At 44.5% G+C, this 26288-nt stretch overlaps 2 protein-coding genes across 2 annotated transcripts in view; one reads left to right on the top strand and one right to left on the bottom strand.

Annotated features, from left to right (window-relative positions):
• The window catches only part of SLC9C2 (solute carrier family 9 member C2 (putative)), a 91807-nt gene extending 87409 nt beyond the window's left edge, over positions 1-4398 (top strand). Inside the window, exons 27-28 of the mRNA XM_029935068.1 lie at positions 1885-1940; positions 3838-4398. Coding sequence (XP_029790928.1) covers positions 1885-1940; positions 3838-3867 — 86 coding nt within the window. The 3' untranslated portion in view covers positions 3868-4398. The remainder of the gene's footprint in view (positions 1-1884; positions 1941-3837) is intronic.
• A 2946-nt stretch (positions 4399-7344) lies between these two features.
• PRDX6 (peroxiredoxin 6) lies at positions 7345-19493 on the bottom strand. The gene is made up of 5 exons (XM_029935069.1): positions 19282-19493; positions 14560-14716; positions 11109-11255; positions 9983-10129; positions 7345-8332 (listed from the first exon to the last, which is right to left on the bottom strand). Exons 1-5 carry the CDS (start codon positions 19374-19376, stop codon positions 8204-8206), a joined length of 675 nt encoding a protein of 224 aa, XP_029790929.1. The 5' UTR covers positions 19377-19493; the 3' UTR covers positions 7345-8203.
• Positions 19494-26288: the final 6795 nt, after the last annotated feature.

Raw genomic sequence — 26288 nt, 5'->3', positions numbered from 1 at the left:
AGGAAAACCATGCGACATCCATTTAATTCTAAGAAAATGATTTGAGAGTGTTGTGTGGGTTTATCATCAGTCTCCAGTGTTGGGCCTGGCTTGGCCGCCATGTTACATCTGGGAGGTCACCTGAGTCCACCAGACACTGAGATCCAGGTAGCTTTTCTCTCTCCTGCCCCTTTCTTCCCAGCTGTGCTGGTGTTGAGCAGCTTCTGTGTGGTACTCTGTCCTGACGGGCTGGAGCCCCACAGCACTGCTGGGGGTAGAGTGCTGGGGGGGAGAGCAGGAGCAGGGCGGACATAGATTTTCTCACAGTGTGCCCAGGTGTGGAGAGCTGGTGTCTTCCCAACACCAAAGGCAATATGGAAGCTGAACCAGGCTCCTTGACTTTTCCAAATCAGTCACAGCCACAACCCAGCTGTCTTGCTTGAGGTGCGCTTCCATAGTTACGAAGTAATTACAGTCAGTAAGTGTGTATTAGTGCCCAGCTGCCTGTATCGTGGTGCTAAGCAATATTACGGAGAAGATGAGGTAGGAAGGCCTCGCTCTAGAGAAGATGCATTAAAACCTTGCCTGTAGTGCTTGGTACCCCTGCTTTTCCAAGCCTGGTGTTTCCATTTCCCCAGCTGCCCCAGCTTGGAAACAGGCATTCTTAATATGCTGCTCTAATTGACACCATCCCGGTGTTTCCAGCCTGCCTGATCTGCTAGTGTAGATGTTATGCAAATTCATAATGAATTGTTAATTCAGGGACGGGGGGTTTACACGACTGCAAACTGTGTGCAGAAAGTTACATTTTATTCATATTTTCTATCTCATTTCTCATGTGCACGATTCTTATAAGATGCAGCCCCAGTGTGTGCTGGGCACTGTGCCAAGTGCTACACGGTGAGCAAGCCAAACCAGGGCTCTGCCCATCTGAGGAGAGGCAGACATTTAATAAGTAATTCCACTTCTGCCCTAGAAGCACATTCAACTCAGGCACTCTTGTAGCTTACTCTCTAGGCCCTATTCTGGGGTCACCTGTAACACTTGATTTGGGAGAGCCCCCTCTGCTTCTGGGTCTCCTGTCCAAGCTGGCTAACACTGAGATAGTCATTACACCAGCCCTCATGGTGTCTTCAGTTTGCCACTCTGCACCTTCCACAGCACTCTTGGGATACGAGGGTCTATGGCAAAGTATGGAGCTCAGGGACTAGTGTCAGCCCCGTTGGGGCACCCGAGGGCTTTAGAGTCAGAGATCTTAGCACTGCCAGGAAGCAGGGTACAGGTCCTCATCTGTTCCGGGCCTGGAGGCCTCTGTCTTTCTTCAGGCTCTCTGCAGTCGCTTTTACACCAGGGGTAATCTATCATGCTGTCTTTCCCAATGAATTTGGGACAAGAGTCACTTGTTCAGTGCACTGGATTGGACCCAAATGTATGTTTTCTTTAAAAAATTTAAAATAAGTTGACAAAGATGAAGACCTAAAAATTTCATATTTAAAAAAAATCCAGATTTGGGGCTTTTCTTGAAAAACGCAGAAAGTTTGCTAATGCTCGGGACTCCTTGTACACAGCATCACTGAGAGCTGGGTGTGGGGGAAACAGATAATGTGCAGGTTGCCACAGTCCACAGCCCGCCCTCTTGTCTTAGGTACGGCCTGCTCCCTCTTTTACGTGACCTCCCTGTTCTCATTTGAGTTTGTCAGCCCCTCCATTAGGTTCTGGGGACCCTAAGAGCAAATGCCCTTGAGAGAAGAAAGGGAAGAAAGTAAAGAGCCCATATGAAAGGGGGGAAGGCAGACCTCCTGAGAGAAAGCAAATTGATATTTCAGAATATTCTTCCGCTACCTTTACTGTTAAATTTCTAATGTAGTTTCTTTCTGTCTGATGCATGTATTTGGATTGGTTCAGCCAAGACTGGTCTTCGAATGACCCAGAGAACAACTGATTGGAAGAGAAAAAATGAGGTAATAAACTTGACACACGGATTAGATTTTTTTCTTACTGTGAATATAAGCCACGGCACTGGAATCAATTGTGAAGCCAAGTAGCATAATGTAGGTGGTGAGAAAAGAGACTCTTAGTGGCAGGTCATTAATTTAGAAAAATTGGGATAAAATTCACCTGAATTATTAAAAATTTTTTTGAATGTTTATTCATTTCTGAGAGAGAGAGAGCGAGCGAGAGCACGTGCAAGCAGGAGAGGGGCAGGGGGAGAGGCAGATACATTACCTGAAGCAGCCTCCAGGCTCCAAGCTGTCAGCACAGAGCCTGACATGGGGCTCAAACCCATGAGATCATGACCTGAGCCAAAGTTGGATGCTTAATTGACTGAGCCACCCAGGCGCCCCATACCTGATTTAAAGATGAAAATGATAGAATGTTTCTGGGAGATGTGATTTTGCCCCAGGCCACCCCCACCCTCAGGCCTAATTCCCTTGAGAACTCAGTAGCAGGGATCCGTGGGTTAGGGGTGGGGAGAGTCGTGCCGCTCACACAAACAACCTCCCCTTGTGGAGTGTGTGTTCCCGCAGGATCTGTGGGTGCTGTGCTGGGGCACAGGGGCAGCCATGGCTGATCCAGGGTGTCTTCGTAGAGTGTCAGTTTTACTCGGTGCTCTTTTAAAGGGAGGAAGCTCACTTAACCATTAGATTCTTTAAAATGTTTTATATTAAAACAAACACGGAGTAGGATGACAAATTTGCATGAGTTTTTAAGACAAAATAGAAGGCTTTAGGCCATTTTATTATGGAGCGTCACTTAGGTTTTGCACTGACGTCTCTTCCTACTCAGCAGTCAGGGCTAATCTGGAAAATCTTGAGAAGTCCATGTCTGGAATGGGAGGGGGAGGATTGGTCACATCAGGCCAGGACAGAGTGGAGGGAAGTCTGGGGAGTGGGGGACCTGCCTGTAGGCCTAGTTACTCAAGGGGTCTCTGTCAGGGCCCCTAACAGAGGTCATTCGGGCCCAAGCGCACTGCGGAGGAGAGGAGAAGGTTGTTCTGAGAGGGTGACAGGGCGCTAGGTGAATGCAGAGATGGGCCAGGGGGCAGTGAGTGGTGCCAAGGATGGGCTTCAGGGGCCTTCAGCACCCTCTCTCTCTCTCCCAGTTGCCACCCCAAATAAATACATTTCCCAAGGGAAAATGGTATGCTGTGTAAGCACAGCTACAAGAGAAGACCCTTGGCCCACCACGTCCCCAACCAGGGAGTCATCCTAAGACCCTTTTAATAGAAATCCTGGGCCCGCACTGTCATTTATGACCATCTGACTGGTGTGCAGTGTGTTTGTTGGGAGAAGGGAAGTTGCATTGACCAAATGTGTGATTAATGGCTCCTTTAAAGACAGCGACTTGGTTCTTTTTAGGCAGACTTCCTAAGTCATCCTCTCCTCTTTCACTAATGGGGAAGGACGCTATTTCACAAATGGGAAATCTAATTGGGAGTCAAGTAATTGGCTTCATTGACTCTTCATTTTCACTGTTCATTTCCAGCCCCCGTTATTTAAGTAAGTTTCTCATTGTGATTTAGGAAAAAAGTTCCCAGTTACCTGGGAAATAGTCACAAAGGTCCCTGGAATTCAACTCTCCTGACATTTCTCTTTTCCTGAAGGGCACCTCTGTTTGACTACTCTTAGTGAATTAATGTAGTATCTCTTTCCATGATGATGTTTGATAGTACAGAAATGCACATGTATTTACTCATAACTGATCTCTCAAAGCCCTTAATATGGAGAATCTTTTAGAGGGAATGTTCCGGATAATAAAGTAGGAACTTTTCAGTAAGTTTTCTGATTGCATTTAATAGTTCATATTTTTCCTGAAATGCTCATAGTCTAATATTTTACTTTTGACTTTCTTTTATAGTTGGAAATTGGACCCATTTTTAGAAAATAATATTAATGGTGCTAATGTGGAGTCAGGTAAAAGACTGCGCTAATATCCTGGCTCACATGCTGAAGGATTACCTGGCAAGGAGATTACTTAGAAGTTGCTGGAATGGCTAACTGCTGTATTTATTTTGCAAGCAACTGAACTGCTGGAAAAGCTCCAACTTTAAGCAGTTGCATTATACTTGAGATGTTCAAAATTCTTCACGATAAATATATAATTCATGGCCTGCCAAATGAAACCAAATAGCTAGAGCAATTTATGAGAGTACAAGTTATCAGAAGCCTTGTACTGACCAAAGCATATGACTTACATAATTTGATTTGTTGTTAATGCCTCCCTAACATTTTCCAGAGAAAAGTTATTCCCTCCTCCTCCAATTTAGTGTATGTTGAAAAATGGAACTATGTTCTTTAATCTTAGTTGCTGAAAGCATAGTTTAGGAGAAGTTAACATGTTGTCTTCCATTGCATAATACTGTTTGATATCACTTTTTATTTTCTTTTTAATAGTCAAATAAAGTTTAATTTTATGGCGTGATTGTTTATTATTTAGAATCCATTATCCCTTTTCAACAAGATTTTTAACGGATATTCAATTCTCCAGGGAAAACCCTAAGAGGTAAGAATAGAAGAAAACATAAGACCAAAAAGTCAGGCCTAACTATTCATTAGCACCCTCTGGACACCTAGAATTAACAGGACAGTATTTCAGCACTGAGTGTCAGCAAATACTGGGTGTGGCTGCACATAGAGGATCCCAGCCACCGTGACTGACCCACAGAGGTTTCATTTTTCTTTTTTATTATAGTTGACCGACTATGGTTACATGAGTTCCAGGTGTACAACACAGACAAGTTTATACGTGATGCCGTGCTCACCACAAGCATAGCTACCACCGGTCACCACACAGCACTGTTCTAATACCACAGACAATATTCCCTATACCATACCTTTCATCCCTGTGACTTAAGTCTATTAAGGGCTTCATTTTTCTTATGGTAACAAAACATCAAGAAATAGGCAGAAAGGGATGGGTGCAGCTGGTTGAGGAAGTTATCACGGTCGAGGCTGCTGCCTCTCCATCCTTGACCCGGGACTTATCCCCAGGGTGGCAGTGACATCTGTATCTCCAGGCAGCCTATTTGCTTTCCAGTTGGGCTAGGAGCTTTCTCTTTGAGGTTTTGCCTTTGAGTCAGGAATGGACTTTGTCCCAGGCCGGCACTGTCCTGTGCCCAAACCTCTCATCTTAAGGTGAACCTGGCCACCTGCAGTCACTCCGTGGGGGTAAGTAGGCCCCTGGGCTCTGCCCTGTCACATTCCTGTGTGACTTAGTGCATCTCGAAACTTGAGATACCTGAGTCTGCTCCACAGTCTGGCTTAGAGGCTCATTAGCATACCTGATGGACCGAGAGGGACAATACTTAGTCCCATATACATCAGTTAGGGTGCATTTGGCCTAAACCCAACTCAAAAAGCCTTTAAGTTCCAAGGTCATGTATTATTATGGACTGTCAGTCAAAAGCTAGGATGGGCTCATGGTTGGTGGACTCGGTGAAGATGAAGGATCAGATTTTTTTCTCTCCACTTTGCTGTTGACCTTCGCAGCCTCATTTTATGGGTCCCTGCGCCCAGGTTGTCAGATGGCTGCCAGCAACAGTCAGTGCTTCATGTTTTGTGCGAGACAAAAAGAAAAAAAAAGGCTTGCAATTGCTGTCAGGAGATAGAATTCTTCTAGAAACTCCAATGATCCCCATTTGTAGCTCATTCCCAAGATCTGAATCACATGCCCATTTCTGAACCAGTTACTGCCAAGAAAAGTGGCAATGACTTTTTGTCCAGTTAACACACCCTTTAAGCTAAAATTAAAGTTGTCAGTATTTCCTCAAATTGCATTGCCCCAGAGGGGTGGAGCCAAATGGAAGTAAACTACTACACGGTTTGTTGCACCCAATTGGCATTTGGACTTGGCCATTTGGACACAGCCATTCTGGCTCCCTTCCCCTTTGGTGAGTATCTCCATGCAGATTCCTACACTTAGGGTGGAGGTTAGTGGCGAGATCAAACTTGTGGCAATATCACATAGGAGCCACAGGTTTACCTCTCTGAGAATCTTAGGTGACTGAGGCAGTCCCATGGACTTCTGCTTCTCTCACAACGGTCATATGTGAATTCACTTCCAATTAATAAATCTTGAACACACAATGCAATTTATTCTGTTCTCCCATGAACACCAAGAGCAGCAACTCTCTATAGGGGAACTCTGTTCTCCATGGAGTGCGTTCACTGTGGCCCTGGGAATGTGTATTTATTGTCATATTTTATATCTGGAAAAGAACAGTTTCACAAAGTCTCTTGGCTTCATGGTGACAGAGCCAAAACTCGATTTGGGGATCCATGGCAGCCTTTTCTTTGAACTTTCTCAGTGTCTATTGACATTGTGTATGTGGACAGAGTAGAGATGTGCAGACAAAACACCAGGGTTTGGGTGCCTGAATGATGAGGGGTGCAACAGATTTATTGGGAAAAGATGAATTTGATTTTGAATTTGCAAATCCAAGGGCACATGTTCCATCCATCAATAAAGATCATCATTGAGGCATTGAATAACTGATTAATTGATTTAGATTTCGGACTGTCACCACGAAAGTTGAAGCCAGACTCTCCAAGAGCCAAGAAAAGAGGCGTCAAATAGCCAAGGGAAGAAAAGTGAGCAGCAAGGAACCTAACAGTTGGAAAGGTGACAGGAGGCAGACGACCCAAGGATTAGTTAGGAGATATCCTATAAGAGGACCAGGTATTGGTTCTTTAAGGGAAAAGCACATTGTGACTCAAAGAGGTAAGAACAAGACATACTCCTCTTGGGTCTTTCAGTCCAGCACTCCTCAGGATATTGGGTAATTTGAAATTTTCACTACCTTCCCAACTTTCCTAGGGGCACTCAAATTTTGCATGTGGAAAATTCAAGGAAACTCAAGACTTAATGACTTGTCTACCACACAGCACCAGGCATCATGTTTTACATTCTACTCGATAAAAATATAGAGGGCTACATACAAGGGACTATACCTGGTGTAGGACACTTCCTTCTAAACCCAGGACTCATCAGCACAGCCTAATAAAAGTCTGAGAGACCATGAGTTCAGAGTAGTTAGTATTATTTTCAGAAATGAACAGAGGAACTGCTCTCCTCAAGATTCATATTCTTAAGCCTCGTAAATCCAGTTAAAGTAATATGTTAGGAGAGCTCTTTATAGCAAGGGTCACAAACTCGAGGAGCCAGGGAAGTAACAGGAAGGAGCAAAGTGTGATGAGAGATGTGGTGAAGTATACTTATTCGTCAGCTGCTCCTCCATTTTCATCGTGGAATTTCACGTGTCTGCCTTTGGAGAAAGTCCTGATGCCAATCCTTGCAAGTAAAGCTCTGCCGTTCGGGTCAGGAGTCTAAACTGGTACTTCAAAATGTGACAACAGAATCCTCTGATCCAGTTTTAACAAAGAATTTATTTGCTGATCCTCAAAAAGCAAAAATCAGAAAACAGCCCCACCCCCTCACTGCAAGAATAGTTCTATAATAAAACATTTTCAGTCCTTTCCTCCTTTCTTCCCAAGGCGAGCTCTTGCGCGCGCCCATCAGTGTAGACCAGACGGACATAGGGATATATGCTGCATGAAAGGCACATGGCACGGTGGTATTGCTCACGCCTCCTGGTACACCTCCCTGGCAGGCAGGCGAGTGGAGCCTCTCTTTTTTTGATAGAAATTTCTCAAGAATTTTCGTTATAGCAAAATAAAGATTTCTCCCCCCCTCATCCCACTTCAGTTATCTATTAAAAAAGTACAGAACCGAAAAGTTTGTTGCCCTCACTGTGATCAAAACCCTGAAGAGTGGAGAACACAGATACTCTACAGGTTTTTGGGTCTTTACTCGTTATCTACAGAAGAATCTGAACATCAAGTTCTGGATTTGATTGGAACAGCTAAAAACCTGACAGTCATTCTGTGATGGGGCAGAGCAGACTTTCTCCACCATCAGCTGAGACTACCTCATCGGTCCCAAATCCTGTAGACACGCAAGACTTGAACCTCACATACAGACCACATTTTAGAGACAGTCAGCAGAGAGTGCTATGGTACAGGAACAGAACAGAGTGCTGGTGAAGGCACAGAGGAAAGGATCCCAGGAAATTTTTAGTGCCATTTTCTTTTAATAAGCCAGTAGTATAGCAACCTAAAGACCTTGGCTGTGATCACACCAGGATGTTGTTACGGAGCAGGGGCAGGAGAACACAATTGGCAGCCAGCATCCACTGGCTCCCTGTGCTAACCGCCGCCTTGGGAGACTATGGCTGGGGGGTGTAGCGGAGGTACTTCTTGCCAGACGGGAGCTCTTTGGTGAAGACTCCTTTAGGGAAAATTTTTTTGGCTTCATCTTCAGGGATGGTGGGAAGGACCATCACGCTATCACCATCCTATTGAAAGACATTGAGAATGGTGAAATTCACTCTTACAGTGAAGCCTGAAGGCAGGAATTAGCTTCAGGAAAGTAGCCACAGGAGCTCATGAGAATAACCCAGTATTGGTTACTCTCTCCCCTCTGAGGGGTTTTGTTTTCACAGATGGATCACACTTTTCTGAGAGAACAATTCTCCCATCTTAACAAGAAATGGTCTTGTTTTAAACCCAGTGACAGCTTGGCACCACACTTTAAACTTTCAATTCCAAGTCCTTACCACTGCCCTGTGTGAATGAATCCTGCCTCCTCTCTCATCCCTGGCTCCCCGCCCCACCTCCTGCTCCTGCTCTTCCAGGCATGCTGGCTTTCCTTCCCTTATAAATACGCACGACTTGGTCCCTTGGTTTCTTCATGTCCTTTCCAAAGGCCCCTGAAGACCTTGACAGCCAATTATAAAACCCACCCTCCTGCCCCCGTGCTCCCATTCTCTTCAGCTCTGCCTGATGATTCTCGGTCACACTCACTGCCACCTAACACACAGTAAACCTGCTTACTGTTTGTCCCCACCCACTGGAATGTAAGCTCTCTGAGGGCAGGGACTTCTAGTTACATTAATATTTATATTGTTCACCGCTGCTCTAGCCCAGTGCCCACTGCCTCGGCTCAATAAACACAAGTTCGATGGACAGATACAGAATCGAAATGGTTTTCCTGTCAGGGAAGGAGAAACAAGCTGGGGTTCAGGTGAGCGTATTTCAAAAAGGTAGCAATGTTGGTTAAGATACCCTGTGGTATCATCCCTGAGGATTCTACATGGGGTTTGAAAGGCTAAATGAAGCTTAAGAGAAGTGAAATGCCCCAACATTAACACACCAAATCGTTTTATAGCCATGACTTCAGTGGCCATATTTTGCTATAAATATTTTGCTATCATTTTGCTGGTTTTGGGAAGGATTAAAGTTTTTTGTTTTTTAAAAAATTATTAAGAAATCATTCTAGAGCACCTGGGTGGCTCAGCTGGTTAAGTGTCCAACTCTGTTTCAGCTCAGGTCATGATCTCACGGTTCGTGAGTTTGAGCCCCACACCGGGTTCCACACGGAGGGAATTCTCTCTCTGCCTCTCCTCTCCCCGGCTCGTGCTCTTTCTCAAAATAAATAAATAAAAGAAAAAGGAAAGGAATCGTTCTGACCAATTAATTTGATCAAGTGGTCTGAAAGTCAGAAACCAATATGGGGAGTTTGTATTTTATATAAAAATACAAAAAGGGGGGCGCCTGGATGGCTCAGTCGGTTAAGCCTCCAACTTCAGCTCAGGTCAGATCTCACGTTCGTGGGTTCGAGCCCCGCATCAGGCTCTGTGCTGACAGCTAGCTCAGAGCCTGGAGCCTGCTTTGGGTTCTGTGTCTCCTTCTCTCTCTGCCCCTCTCCCTCTCATGCTCTGTCTCTCTCTGTATCAAAAATTAATAAAGCATTAAAAAAAATACAAAAAGGACCTCAACAGTGGCCTCATAGTAAATCTGAAACCAGCCATAAGGAAAAGTCCTGCTAGTGTGTGTGCGTGCCGGAAAAAGTGCCCAGGTAAGAAAGACTCTGAAGACAGCGATTTAGAGATTGGCCCCTTAGAGCTTGCCGGTGAGCCGGGCATCTGCCCTTGTCACATCTTTACCTTCCAATCAACGGGGGTGGCAACCCTCTTTTCTGCCGTCAGCTGGAGAGAGGTAATGACCCTGAGAATCTCATCAAAGTTCCTGCCAGTGGTTGCTGGGTAGAGGATAGACAGCTTCAGTTTCTTATCAGGACCAAAAATAAATACCTGCAAAGCACACAGATACATAAATAGGAAGACTTCTTTTAAGTGTTTTGATATTAAAACCTCTTTGAAAGCTCTTTAGTTATTAGATGTGTTCAAGGGTGTAGGAATAAAACAACCCCTCCCCCCGGCACTACCCTCAGGAAACATCTAGAAGGACACATGAACTCTTAATCTGAGTGGCTTCAGTGTAGAATATTTTCTTCTTCAGGTCATTTTTCTCATCTTAGAAGGGAATTCTATTTGGTTCTGGGTGTCTCAGGAAGAAAACCCGATATGCGAATCCAAGAAAGTCCTCAGGAATGTATTATGTTAACTAGGGATGATTATCTTAAAAATATACTCATGGGGGTAGGGTTAGTGGGTTAAGCATCCAATGTCCGCTCAGGTCATGATCTCACAGCTCCTGAGTTCAAGCCCCATGTTGGGCTCTGGGCTGACAGATCAGAGCCTAGAGCCTGCTTCAGATACTGTGTCTCCCTCTCTTTCTGCCCGTACCCCACTCACACACCGTCTCTCTCTGTCTCTCAAAAAAAAAATGAATCAATGTTAAAAAATTTTTTTGAATATATATACTAACAGGAGTTGATACTGGTTTTCAAAGAGTTGTACATTTTTACAGATGAGGGATTAAGTTTGCTTGCTATTAGGTAAGGACAAATAGGAATTCCAAACCAGAGCTGCCTTATGAAGCAGGGTATGGTGCCACCACTTTAAAGAGAGGGCTGTTAGGAGAGCAGGAAAAAAGATTCCTCAATTCTAGATGATATCTTACAATAACTACTTATTTTATGTACATTTCCAAAAGTTATCAAATTTAGCTGAAAATTTTACTTTGCTTTAGCAGTACAGATGATCAGTGAGATTGCCACTAATTATTTCATAACTGAGACATTCCTGTGTCCTCGAGTCGGTGTAATGCTCAACTGTTCACGGGGCCTGGCCAGTCGAGGGGACTACGGAATGGATTTCTACAACTCACCACACGAGCAGTCACAGGCATGCCCTTTTCATCCTTCTCTGCTGGGTCCAGCATGCCTAACAGGATGGCAAGGTCCCGATTCTTATCATCGATGATGGGGAAAGGTAATTTTTCTGTGGGCTCCTGACCATTGTAAGCATTGATATCCTGAAATGCAGGTGAAAGGGAAAAAAAAATCTAAACCAGGCACATTCTCTGAATGCAATCAGTTAACATCTTGCAAGATAGGGAAGAGGATCACAATCAAAATTTTCCCTAAGCAACTTTAAGAAGAAAAATGAATGAAAGAACACTCCTCATCCCAGTCATTCACTGACAGAAATATCAGTACAGCACAGTACTCAGGTTATAACCACGGACCCTTTTCATGCCCAGGTCTCTTACAATTTGGCATGATTTTACGGCCCTCAGAAAGCAGCAAGAAATGCTTTAAAAGTCTAATACTGTGGAGTTAGATCCCAATCTAAGGTACTGCTAGGTACCCCGCAAGTAAATACCATCAGAAACAATGTGTTCATTACGTCCATCACATCAAAGTAATGCCACGTGCAAAGATAATTCTACAGATCTGGTCCCTCCCTGCTAGGAGCCCCCACCCCAGAAACTGAGCTACTGTAAGGATGATATTAAGAAATGGAAAAAAAAAAAAAATCCTAAAACTTGAAGCAAATCCAAGAATGGAGAGTTGAATATATACTTTAAGGACATGTCAAAGGTAAATTTACACTCGGGTGAAATCCACATAGAAAACAAAGCATTTCAGGTCTGAACTGAAAGACAATAATGTACTTTCCTCCTTATTCTACTCTCTTCCCCTAGTAAACTTCACTCATTTACTCATTCATTCCTACTTTTCCTATCCCTAGAAGCCTTTGAAAAAGAAACTCTAGCTCACTTGATTGATCGAGCTTTGACGTGGCACTTCACATGGGGTAAGCATGATTGCAAGTACCTGTGGATGAGTGAGTCGCGGCTCCTGCCTTCAAAGAAACTTCCACTTTGCTTAAGATGATTCCCATGTGAAGTAGCAGTAAATGCAAGACTCTAATACTTAAATGGCAGATTGTAAATGCTGACATATACTAATGTCCCCATTGATAGATAGGTCTCCTGAGTTAGAAAAGACTTCAGGAGAAGTTCTACCTGGGGCCTTGTAGGATGGATAAGAATTTTCACAGGGAAGAGGAGCAATATTCATGAGACACGCAGGCAGGTCTGAGCATAAATAATTGAGATGAGAGTGAGTAACTTAGCTGGGTAGAATTTTAGGAAGTAGTGGGAAAGAGAGAATTGGAATAAGAGAGTTGGAATAAGTTCTGTTTCTTAGGTGGAGCCTTAAAAGTAACAAAAGGGTTGAGGTCATGGCAGATGCAGAGCCTCCGTCCATTTCTCAGCAGAGACACGGCAGGACAGAAGTGATACCGGTGAACTCTGAAATGAGTAACAATACATTTTGACACGTTCCTTAATTTTATCATCTTAACTTCCCTTCTGTTGTCACTGGCTGCCTAGCGAGTCATCACAACTAAATAGTAACCAAAAGGGCTTCATGCCAGAGGCACCCTGAAGCTTCTTATGTAATAGGCTGAGTGTCAAAGTTTGGCCGCTGCTTCTGATAGGTGGGACTTGTTTCCCGTTAAATGTTCTCATGATTCTGAAAATCTGAAGGCAGGGGCTCACAAGCTAAACAAACCCGGACATGCACCTACTTTAAGAGGTGTTTTACAACAGGCAGTCGACTCTTCCTTCGGTGATTTCTAGCTTCAATGATGGCAGTGCAGTACTAGCAGCCAACACTGCCCCTCACCCAATGGGCAGGACGTTATATCCATGAACACCCAGGAACCACATGCTTTCGCTTTCTTCTATCCTAAGTCGGACTAACTCCTACTCTCTATCACGTAGCCTCCATGACAGCACCTGTGTGGGGTTCCAGTGGCACTGCCATCATTTCCCAGCTGGTCTGTCCTGAGCAAGTCCTCCAGCTCTGTGGGAGGAAACGTATTCTCAATGGCGAACATGAGAGCACAAACCACACGCCTCCCTTAAAGGGCTGCTTTCTGTCCGTGAGAACGCGGCAGAAACGTAGTTACCATTCACAGCCAAATGTAAGGGATGAAACAAATTCCACTGTAAGAAAGAGAAATGCCCTTCTCTTTTCTCCTGTGTATGATGCTTCTAATCTCAGACACTTGGAATTAACCAGCAGGAAATGGCCAAGGGCTGCAGCCCCAGGTGGCCAGCTCACAAGTCAGTACCACATCTTTCATTCAGCTACATACCAAGTGCTTGACACAGTGCCTAGTACATTGTAAGCATCCTTTAGAACTGAACTATCATCACTTTTTGGTGGCAAATCATAGCAAAGTCATCAAAATGTCCTCAAGTTTAGACCAACACATTTATTGTCCTTATAAGTTTTTTGTTGAAAGTAGACAATTCCTTCAGTTCATACTTTGAACACATAGAGACTGACTGCCTGGCATATACTGGGGGGCAAGCACTGTTCAACAATGCACAAAACCGGAGTCGGCCTGCTGAGCCTGATGGCCGTGGACAGATGAACAAATGGAACTAGCAACATGCGGAGCATTTTCTTTCAGATGGTGACAAGTGCTAAAGAGAAAATCAGAGGCGGATAAGGAAGATGGAGGGGAGTTATAATTTGAGAGAAGGAGGCCATGAAGCAACCCTAAGACCTGAAAGAGGGAAGTGCATGCCTTTCTGGGAACGGGCTTCCAGATAGGATTCTGCATCATTTTAAAGGTGGAGCAGAAAAGTTCACTGAGGAACCAGACGTGGATATGGGAAAACCACAGGAATTCAGGATGATGCCTGGATTTTTGGCAACTATGAAAAACGCAGTGTCTATGAGCTAAGATGAGTAAGATCTTGGATTAAGAAAAGGAAGCCAGTGTTACACATACTAGGTGTGAGATGACAGGACATCCCAGAGGAGATGGGAGTTGGCAGTGACTTTCTATGTCTGGGAACCAGCAGCCTCTGGCCCAGACATGGAATTTGGGGATCATAGCATTTGGATGTGAGTGGGTGAGCTCACCATGGGGAAGGGTAGAGATAAAAAGAGAAGATGTCCAATAAATGAATTCAGGGCAACTTTAGCATAAATAGGAGCTGAGGGACGAGGAAGTTCACTCCGACCATAAGCAGGAACTGCTCGAGATGTGGTGTCTGGAAGCCATGAGAGGAAAATGTTCCAGGACACACAATGATCAGCGGGCTGAAGGCTGCTAGTGGGCCAGGAAAGATGAGGGCTAAGAACCGAGCACGGCATTTAGCAAGGTAGAGATCACTGTGCAGTTTGTCAAGATTTTCAAATAAGTGAAGTCTGAATTTGACCTTGTACCTTTACCTCAAAAACCCCCAACCTACTTTACATAATTTATACCTTGATCTATAACCTCAAAGCACATGCCAATTGGTGCTATACCTTGCTCCAGGCAAGATGGTCTTCAACACTGTCCACTGAGAGGGCAATCATCTTCACGTTCTTCTTGGCAAATTCTGGCGCCAGCTTTGCGGCTCTGCCGAGCTCCGTGGTACACACGGGGGTGAAATCCCGAGGGTGGGAGAAGAGAATGCCCCATCTGAGATGAAGGAAAAGGAAGCCACAGCTTATTGCAAGGATTATCACCATCATGTAGAATGAGAAATCACAAATCCTAGGTCCAAAATGACTTCTTTTTTAAAATATGGGGCGCCTGGGTGGCTCAGTTGGTTAAGCGTCTGACTTCGGCTCAGGTCATGATCTCCCAGCTCATGAGTCCAAGCCCCGCGTCAGGCTCTGTGCTGACAGCTCAGTGCCTGGAGACTGCTTCAGATTCTGTGTCTTCCTTTCTCTCCCCATACCTGCTCATGCTCTGTCTCTCAAAAATGAATAAATGTTAAAAATAAATTAATTAAATAAATGCTTATGAGGACAATTACTTTTAAATTTTTGTCAAGGAATGCTTTTCGATCTTCTTACTTCCAGAAAAGCCTAGGTTGAAAGCCTGATTCAACCAAACATGAAATTCCATGTATCTGTCTTAAAACACTATAATTTAAGGGTGTTGCCTTCTTAAATAACTATAGGGCCACCCTGACTCTTTTCTCAGCTCATAAAATCTGTGCACTCAAACCAACAAGCCTACTGAAATAACCTTTCTCCCCTTCTTACCCACTTCTACTTTTTTTCTAGGCTACAATAATGGATGTCCCAATATGCCCCAATCCAAACAAATGCCTGACTGCAATAATAAACAGGTTATGTAATCTCAAATAAATAGGCTTCTATCCTCTTTTTATATGTAAAATTAAAGTTGACACTTGGCTTCTTTGTAGTGAGTGGATATAAAAACTTTTGTAAAGCTACTCAGCCTGCCAAGCAGGACACCCAATCTCTGCACCCTGACGAAGCTACTGCACTTTAAGGTTTTTACCTGTCTCTTCCTTTACAGTTTCTCCTTAAAATTTTGATTTATTTATTTTTGAGAGAGAGAGACAGACAGACAGAATGTGAGTACAGGAGGAGCAGAGAGAGAGGAAAACACAGAATCCGAAGCAGGCTCCAGGCTCTGATCCATCAGCACAGAGCCCAATGCAGGGCTTGAACTCACGGAACTAGGAGATCATGACCTGAGCTGAAGTTGGATGCTTAAACTGACTGAGCCACCCAGGTGCCCCTTCCTTTGCAGTTTCTTTTCCTTTGTGCTTTAGACCAAGTAGGCAAGAAACCTGGCCGCCTACAACACAGATTTTGGCAACTACAGATTTGTAGGTAAACATGAATATCTAAATCATCATTACCTAGGATGAAACCTTGTATAGATTTTTAAGCACATTTCCAGCTAAAAGTCACCAAGGACTTTCAGAATAACCATTTCCTTCTCCTCAGCAACAGAACCTACTCTTCTGACTGAAAAGTCAAAGTTAACACCAAGTTCTCCAAACCTCCGTGGACTTATGTTAAACCAGGGTCCCAAACTAGTAAATAACTCACCCCAGCCTAGATGCCAAGCTTGACCTCTCCAAGTTTGCCAAGTTTCCTGAGGCACAAAGAACAAAGCAGAGACAAGGGGACCTCCCTCCCACCTACATCTGCCACTCAACTCCCAAGGCCTCTGGAAAGGAAGAGCCTTCCTACTGCAAGGCTGGAGCGCCCTGAGGCAAGACTGGGAAGAGGGAGGTAATCTTTTGAAGATTCTGGAGGTTTGTGGCCTGTTTACTTTGTTATAAAGGACAGTAAGAGGGACATACATCTTGTGAAATAAATAATCTAGGTATGGGTAAAATCTAGGCCTTTGATTTGACGTAAAAGGACTATTTAAGGGTTAGATGAGACTTAAGAAAAAGTTTCTGAGAGTAGAGGAAAAAAAGAAACGGCCTTCCTTCCAGAGTTGTTAAAAGGGTTGATGAATTAGACATGCTCTTTCCACGGGGCATCGGAAAGCTTTTGCTGAAGCATGCTAAGGAACTCAGGTGAAGCCACTTCACATCCTGTCCCCCTCAGAGGCTGAACTCCAGTGTGCCACATGGCTAGGAATGGGATGAGTCTGCAAATATTTCACTATGGCTGCATTCCCCCTCGAAGTCTCCCTAACTGTGTGTGCTCTTAAGAGTCATTCAATTACACTATCCCATTTCCTTCCTTCCTCATTTTCAAAAGACAAAAAAAAGGTTTCCTCCTTTCAGGGAAGGGTCCCCAGTCACTAAGCCCCGGAAAACCCCAGGAAAACCAGTTTTGTTCGGTGAAGGGGTACTGCAAAGAAGCTGCTTCTACCTCATGCATAAACAGCTAAAGCTTGTTAAACTCACCACATGGAGCACATGAACCCCTTAGCTGTTTCCAATTGTCACAGATAGGGCAGATGCCTGCAGTGCTTGAAATTATTTTTCCTCCAAAAAAACACCTGGATCAAAAACTGACCTCTGAACTGAGATCACACACACACAGAAACGGAGTTGGGAAAGATTGTATCAGGCAAAATCCATGTATTATAATTAGACAAAGAGCTCAAACTTTTCAGGGTAGGGGAGGGAACACAGTCTCATGCCCGGCCTGAGGCAGACTTGTTACAGTACTTGTTCATAGATGCAGATATTTTTCTCCTCTTCCTACCAGTGGCTCCCTGAGAAGGCACCACTTTTAATTTAATCCAGACAGATCCAGGGGCAACTTAACAACAGCAAGAAACCCAAAAAAGTAGGTTTAGCTTAAATAGTGACAGCATTTATAATGACTGCTATAGTAAATGTCTTTTGTCAGTATTTATCTTTATACAATCTAAGAGTTCTGATAGGATTTTGTTCTATGGGGATGAGGGCTGTAGACAGGAATGGAAAGGAACATACTCTAAAAGTCCCAGGGACTTTTAGAGAAATACGAATACCTAGATTACGAGATTGGGCAGTCTGTATTTCTGAGGTATCTCCCTGCCTTTAAGGATCCGAATGTTCCATTTCTCTTCCATTTTCTAGCCTACTCCTCTCACAAAGCTTAGCATTTCCCGTAAATTGGCGGCTGGAAAATAGACTTAAGAGACTGTAAGGGTTGTGCAGGCCTATGATGTTTAGAATCTTTCCCAGGTTCTCTGCATAGCCCTGTCCAGTCACTAATGAATTTCATGAACTTCCCTCTCGCGGTCTATACATATATGTATCTGGACACTGTAAATAAAAAGGACCGAAATCATGGAGGAATTGTTAAACTTTAGAATACCACAGTGCGGAAAGAACGAACAAAAAGCCAGGAACCGACTCATAAATGTGGAGAACTGGTAGCTGCCAGAGTGGGTGGGGAGATGGATGAAATAGATGAAGTGGACTAAGAGGTACAAACTGCAGTTATAAAATAAGTAAGTCATGGGGATGAAAAGCACAGCATGGGGAACACAGTCAATAATATTATAATGCATGGTGGCAGACGGTGACTACTTACTGTTATGGGGACTGAGTAATGTATAGAATTGCCTAATCACTATGTTGTACACCTGAAACTAATCCAATATTGTGTGTCAACTATAATAATGAAAGAAAGGGAAAACCAGTGTGGTGGGGCCACTGGAACTCCAGGACCATAATATAATGACACATATCTGGGATATTTCAGATTAAAACCAAGCAACTTAAAAGCTTGCTGGTTCAGGGGCTGTATAATGTAAAACCTGGGCAACACCAATTTACTCCTAGTCAGAACGGTCTTACTGCCAGGCCGTATCTGGCTATCACCGGCAAGGCCACGTGCTGGAAGCGAGGCGTGGAGGGGGGGCGGGAGGGAATCAGAGAAGGGCACAGGACTGGGAAGACTGGGAAACAAAAGGTTCTCTCTCAAAGGCGGGGAGGTCCAGGCGTCCAGGCGCCTGCAGTGGCCTACCGCGGCAAGACCAGGCCACTGCAACAGAGCGACCTCTTAAAAGCCCTCCCCTCCAAGTGTTGCAAGTTCTGGAATGAAGGACACACCTACATACAGAGTGTTCTTGGTTCCTCCCAAAACTGTTATCAAATCGTATCCCAGCCACCGGAGGAGGCTCTGGACAAAAAGTCTTTCAGCCACTTATTTGGCAGCTGGTGGTTGAAAATTTTACATTGTGCAAATACCACCGCAGCAAGCAGGTCCTCCGCGAGCTGGGCCGTCCAGAACCTTCCGCCCATAGCAGTGTCCTCAGAGTCTGGCCTTGGACACTCACCTCCCCCCAGGGAGCAAATTCCAGAACCGAGGGAGGGAGTGCGACCCGGACACAAGTCCCGGGAAGTGACCCCTGATGCCGCCCGGCCCTTGCCCCGGCCGCCTCGGCTCGACCACGCTACTTACCACCGGTTCCCAAACCGAGTGATACAGGCAATAAACCCTCCGCATCGGCCTCCGGTTCCGGGACCTGCCGGGACCCAATTTCGTCCCCCTCCCCCTTTCCCGCCGCGGAGCCGGCTCCACCACGCGGGGGCCGCCGGCGGAAGGGGGTCGTGGGGCCGGCCCCCAGCAGCACTCGGCCGACGCGGGGCAGGGGCCACTCGGCCAGAGGCACGAGCAAGAACCGGTGCGGGGAGAAGGCGGGCGGCGAGCAGGGGGCTGAGCTGGGGGCTGAGCTGGGACGACCGAACGGAGAATAGGGAAGGCACCTCCGAGGCCGGGCGTAACCAGAGGACGCCGCAGCGCTACGAGGTGGCCACTTACGAGTCTCCCAGATAGTCGTGGAAACGGATACGGCCGATGGTAGTATTGGCCTCGAAGTTGGGCGCCTCGTCCCCGAGAAGGAGACCTCCAGGCATGGCGGCAGCAGTGACGCGGGAAAACGGGGACGCGCAGCAGTGGCAGCCACCAGCTTGCCGGCTCCGGCGGTGTGGGTGCCGGCCGCAGAGTAAGTGGGGCGGTGAGGGGCGGGATGCGAGCGGCGTGGGAGGGGCCAGAGGCGGAATCTAGGTGGGGCGGGGCCGTGGCGGAGCGAGGGGCGGGGCGGAACCGGGCCGCGGGCGGGGGACCGAGCCGCGACCGAGAGGGGTGGGGCCGGCCGGAGCGAGGGGCGGAGCAAGGGCGGGTCAGTTCTGGGATCTGGTTTCCAGCCTCTGAACCTGCCGAGAACCTGTGCGCGCCGTCGCATGTCTCCACTCACGTGACATGGGACTCCGTGACCCCTGAAGGCTTGGGGGTGAGAAGGTTTGATCCCGCAGTGCGTCTGGGCTTTAGTGGAAGGAAGCTGATCGCAGTAGAAGGGGAGCCCCAAGGAGAATGGGAGTGGGGGAATGACGAATCCGCGATCCTTCTGTATGCCCACCTTGGTCGCCTGACCCCTTCCCTTACCTCTCTTTAAGTATGAGCTTCTGTAATCCTGACCTCCCCAGCCAGCCTAGCCATTATGAACTCTGTATCAGAGGATGTGGCAAGACCTAGACGTGTAAGGGACCTTATGTCAGAGGAAGTGGCTTTCATATTGCAGCAAAAATTCCAGCACCTAGGTCAGTCAGTACTTCGGGAAATATGACTAAAACTTTTATTTCACTCCCCTCTCCCAGAGTTCCTTATGAACCATACACATTCAACACAATTATCCTGAAATCTACATATGCATTTTATTTTTTATTTTTAAAAATTTTTTAACTTTTATTTATTTTTTGAGAGAAAGAGACACAGAGTGTGAGTGGGGTAGGGTCAGAGAGAGAGGGAGACACAGAATCCCAGGCTCCAGGCTCTGAGAAGTTAGCACAGACCCTGATGTAGGGCCTGAACCCACAAACCTTGAGATCATGACCTGAGCCGAAGTGGTCGCTTAACCGACTGAGCCACCCAGGGGCCCCTACATATGCATTTTAAAACATACTTCTTGTGACCTGCTGTATGCAAGTCAACTCTGCCACCCAAGGAAGTAGGAAGTTTACATTCATTTTTTTGCTCTCTGTGTGCCAAGCACGAGGTAGACAAAATGACTGTTCTCTTGGAGCTTTCATTCTTGCCGGGGAGACATAACTAAGAGAGAATATATTAGATTATATATTTATCTAAGAAATATATTAGATAGTAAATCATATTTAGAGAAATAAAGTTATGTGCTGGAGGGTGACTGCGTGCTGCTTTGCATTGGATGGGCTGGTATGGGAAAGCCTCCAGGAAAATGCAGGTAAACTACTTAGCACATAGTAAGTGCTCTGGAAATGGTACTGTTATTTGGATGATGATAATGGCTTACACAATACAATTTGCGTTGCCAACTGTGTGCATGGCACTGTGCCAGGCCTGGTGATACAGTGAAGAGCTGCAGTCCCAGCTCTTATAGGAAGGCAGATGTACATGCAGTTTTGATAAAATTATAGAGTAAATGCTGATGGGAGAGGGTGCCAAATGGTTGGAGTTCAGAAGTGGGAAAATCCTCTGCCTGGAACTCCTTAGTCTTAAGGAAGGCACATGGCAGTGTTAAGAGAAGTGACTCACATACTGCAATTTTAGTTTTCATCATAGTGCTGTGTGTGGGGTGCATGGTGTGTGTGTGTGCACGCGCATGGGTGTGCACACTAACCATATTTACCCAATTCTCCTCTGAATAAAGATTTACAGTAAGATTACTGGTAATATTTCTAGCCACTCTAGAGAACTCCATAAAGCTACTGTAATTTAATATCTCAACTAATTTGACTCCAGGCTTTGGTTTTGAAAGTGCTATGTCTTAACTCCTTTTGTGGGGGAGGGAGAAAGAGAGGAGGGAAAGGAGGGTAATTTGACCTTAATGCACTATTAATAATGCCATGGAGATAGCATAGAAAACACAGATATACCACCACTATGGAGAATGAATACAGAAACAGACTACAGATCTCTATAAAAAGCATAATTCTGGAACTGTCTGTTGTAAATTAAACAAATACACATATAATAAAATCAAATAAAGGCCTGTTAGCATTTATAGCTCCAAAGACTGCATCCCAGAAATCCTTTTGCACTCTGCATGCTTATTTGCTTTAGTCTGTGTAGCATTTTACATTCTTTTGAATTAGGTGACAACATTTGAAAAACAGATTTTTTTTTAACAAAAATATTTGGATTTCTATCTCCTGCAAAGGCAGAAGGTCCAGCCACACTGGAGCCGTATTCCATGTGGCTGAACAGTGGCTGGAGAGAGGCCTTCTAAGGGTGTATATGTTCCCTGTTATTCAGAAGGTCCTTCACCACTTACTGAAGTGTCTATGGTCATTTTAACCCCACTCTTGCACTGTTGTTTTTCTTAGGGTAGAATTAGGAAGAAAATGGATCCTATCCTAATGTATCCCTATTGCTGTCAAAATTGTGAAAATGAAAGGTTGACCTAGGGCCATTATGTTTCAAGAAGGAACAAGACAGAGCATATCTTTGTCAAAGTAAAGAATATTCCCATATATTTAATGTGCCAAGTCGAAAGAACACATCTGTCCTGCCTGGCCCTTGTAGGGAGTTAGTTTAACCTCCATACTACATGGAAGGCGGGTGCTCGATGGGCTGAGCCCATTCCAGAGGGAAGAAGTGCTGTGGGAAAAGGAGGAAAGGAGGAAGGGCAAGGAAGATATTCCAGGGAGAGGCCAGAATGTGGGAAAAAGGAGACGAGACTAAGGACGGGATTTACTTTGCAGAGACAGTAGAGGCTCAGATATCAGGAAAAAAAGTTTTTCAGGCCACTGGTAGCGTTTGGGGAGAATCTTGAAGTCCTTAGAAGTAACTTCTCTGTGACAGGAAGGAGGGGACTGCAGAGATTTTCAGAGGGCTTGGACTCCTGTCTCATTGATAGACTCTTTCATCTTTATTGCTTTGGACAGACCTTTGGAAAAGGTGAAGAAATTGGCAATGGCCATTTGGAAAATCAACAGTGTGTAATGTTTCTCTCTCATTCTCTCATTAGGTTGTGACCTCCTTAAGGCTTGACCTTATTTTTTTGCTGATAAACATTTGTGACCCCTTAGATGTGGTGGGTGTAGGGCTAGATTACACAAAGTGTTGGAGAAGCATTTGGCCACCTCCTGCAGCCACAGCAACAAGGTCTGTCTGTCTGCAGCTGGAAATAAAAGAGCCATGTGTCCCTAGTTAGAATTGCAGCTAGGGAAAAATTCTTATGTGTGTAGGAGGAGATATTTAAAACTTGAAATTAATGGTAGGAAGGTGGGATTAGGTTTTTAAAAGCAATTCTTATATAAGCTTTCTTGTTAAATCTGATTGTCTTTTTTCAGAAATAAAAATAGAAAGAAGGCTGGTGCACAGGAAGCTGTACCTGGACAGTGCTGTCCACTTGCTAGGGAGCAGGGCTGCTAATCTCTCCACTCTCCTTTTTTTTTTTTTTTAATGTTTATTTATCTTTGAGAGACAGACCGTGAGCGGGGGAGGAGGGCAGAGAGGAAGATACAGAATCCGAATTAGGCTTCAGGCTCTGAGTCTGGCGCCTTAGCCCGCTCAGCCATCCTGACACCACAGGCTTCAGGCTCTGAACTGTCTGCACAGAGCCCGACGCGGGGCTCGAACCCTCAAACTGCAAGGTCATGACCTGAGCCGAAGTCGGCCGCTTAGCTGACTGAGCCACCCACACCCATCCGCTGTCCTTCTTTATCTTGAGTAATGCGCTTCCTCCCTGTCGTATCTACTACAAGACATCTGCATTCTGGAAAGAAACAATGTGGGGGTGAAAATGAAAAGACGACAGCTTGTAAAATGCTAGGCTGTTGTATAACTCTCAGTAGGGCTCTGGAGTAATAAGTTCTGACATTATTTTCCCAAATATAGCACCCTGAAAGCTTACTGTTTACCCTGAATGAGATTGCTTAGTGAATTTCACAGATAATGATTGGGGGTGGTGGAATTTGTTACAAAGTGTTAAATAATTAGATTTAGAGATGTCATACAATCATTGGATACGTAAAGACCACACGCCACCTTAAAAGTTAGCCAGTTCTCTCATCTGCTTTTAGTTGAGCATAAGGGACCCTAGGCTATATAGGGAAGAATTTACTACTGTTACAGAGTGGGCAGTGAACATATATTCGTGAAGCTTCATATCTGGAGATCTATAGAAGCTGTCATAGGAAAGAGGGGACAGGGGAAAAAGAGAGAAAAGAGAGAAGGCGGATAGCAGAGAAGTCACAGGAGCTGGTGGGGAGAAGACAGAAGGAAAACAAGGAAAAAGGGAAGTTTGTAGAGGAACCAATTTGGATGCCTGCCAGCCTTGCCTGGGTCTCCCTCCACAGGACAGCTGGGCACATGGTCCTGCCACTCTGGCCATGCATGATTGCACAGGGCTGGGTGTCTGGCCCAAAGGCAGCTGACCTCCAAACTGGCGAGCAGCCCATGAGGAAGCCTGGCACAGTGTTTTTATTATGGGGTCCTCTCTTGGTTGCTGGAATGCAAGAGCACAGATTCAGTTAGCAGTTCACAGCCGTGACAGAAGCTGAAAGATGGTCAGGGAAGGTAGTAAGCAGAAGCCATGAGGTGGCCCTGAGAAGAGTGGAGAGTGGAAGGAACTCTAGAAGCAGAGCAGCAGGTGACTGATGCTGAAGGCAGATAAGCTCCCAGTCACTAAAGCTACACTGGGGACTAGTGGCCTGCTAGCTTCCAAACTCAAACTCTGAGGCCTAGTGCCAAGAGTGAATGAAAGGTCAGTGGTGGGAGAAGTCCTCCCCAGGGACAGGGAATCAAGTTATGCATTGCCTGAGAATTTAAATATAATAATAATAATATCAGTCTGCTTGTTATTATTAACAAGATCTGGCACGTCTAAGCAATGTTGGTGATAAGCGTTCTTGAAAAATCAGGATGTTGATCTTGATCTGAATTGTCAACAATTGCTTCAATTCTTATTGAGTCTTAAGAATGTATACATAAGCTCCAGCTTAGCACATTTTAATTACTTCTTTGGGGAAAAAGTATTCTGCATACAAGTTAATTTGGAGAACTGTCCACAATATAGTCAGTTCTCTGTATATGTGGACCTCATTTATTTCAAGAGTGAGTTGATTGTGGTTCAAACTGTCTTCTAGCACAGTTTCTGTTGATAACTCTGATATTTAATAATTGCTGCATTTAAATAGTAGATTTGAAGTCAACAACATTAGCTCAGTTGTTATAAAGTAACAGACCTTAAGTTATTTTTCTGTGACTGCTTGAAGGCTTTGTGTTTAAAATGTAAAGCACAGGTACACCAAAAACTATAAAACATTACTAGAAGAAACTAAAGAAGATACAGATTAATGGAAAGATGTAACATATTCATGGACTCGAGGACTTAATATTATTATTTAGATGTCAGCTACCCAAAGCAATCTACAGGTTCAGTGTAATTCCTATGAAAAACCTGAAGTTATTTTTTGCAGAAATAGAACTATCCATCCTAAAATTCACATGGAATACCAAGGGACCCTGAATAGTCTCAAAATTATCTTGAAAAAGAACAAAGTTAGAAGTCTTGTTAAAAATATGTTTAAGGTTTATTTATTTTTGAGAGAGAGATAGGCAGAGCATGAGTGGGAGTGGGGCAGAGAGAGAGGGAGAACAGAATCTGAAGCAGGCTCCAGGCTCTGACCTGTTAACACAGAGCCCAACACAGGGCTCAAACTCACAAACCATGAGATCATGACCTGAGCCAAAGTCGGACACTTAACCGACTGAGCCACCCAAGCACCCCCAAAGTTGGAAATCTTAACACTTTTCTGATTTCAAACATATCACAAAGCTACAGTTATCAAAACAGTGAGGTACCAGCATAAATACAGACGTTTAGACCAATGAAACAGAATAGACAGCCCAGAAATAATCCCTTCTGTACGTGGTCAAATAATCTTTGACGAGGGTGTCAAGGTCACTCAATGAAGAAAGACAGTCCCTTAACAAGTGACATTGGGAAAACTGGATATCCACTCACATGCAAAAGAATGAAGTTGGACCTAACTTACACCATATACAAAAAAAAGAGTGGGAAGGGGAAGCTTTTTAAAAAAACATACTATTATGAAAATTCCTTTGTCCAAAATATAGTTCATAGCCTCCATAAGATTACCTATCAAGGACAAATACAAATCCTAAAAGTCCTCTGCACAAATACTAGTAAAAAAGTTTTAGTTTTCGGAGTGGGTAACCTAACTTGTTCCATCTGCCAGAAACACAGTTAGAGCCAACTGTTCTTTTACTCAGGATTGTGTTATCATACCAATCTCATGGCTAAAATGTTCAAATCAGAGCTCTAAGATTTCTGTTTGTGTCTGTATGTGTTTATATATGTCTACATACGTATGTTATATATATGTGATACTTTCCTACCTCTGGATGGTATTGCCAAAAATAAGTTGTAAAAGGGCTCTATTTAATTGGCTTTAAAAAAATAGGTGCTTACAAAAATTGAGACTAGTCAACCGAGCTTATGTTGTCTCTATTAGATATTTAAGATTATAAAAGTTTGAAATCATCCTAAGAACAAAACATACAGTCAAATAAATTGCTTAATATATGTTAAGTTCAGAAGTAGAGAGAAAGACACACATAGTGAGAAGCCACGTTTAACTGTATAGATGCTTTGCTTCTATAATGTTTGATGTTACAAAAATTGTCAGTAAGAGAAATAACTTAAGTTGATGGCTAACTGTCTAGTGTCTCATGAAATGTTCATGAGCAATCTAAATGCTATTGTTTAGAACATGCGAATTAAGTACACGTAAGTGGAGTAAGTTTAGAAATGAACTTTTCCA

The sequence above is a fragment of the Suricata suricatta genome, chromosome 3 (genome assembly GCF_006229205.1).
Source record: "Suricata suricatta isolate VVHF042 chromosome 3, meerkat_22Aug2017_6uvM2_HiC, whole genome shotgun sequence".
Classification (NCBI taxonomy): Eukaryota; Metazoa; Chordata; class Mammalia; order Carnivora; family Herpestidae; genus Suricata; species Suricata suricatta.
Note: the sequence above shows the minus strand (reverse complement) of the source record. Positions and strands in the feature narration are given on the sequence as shown.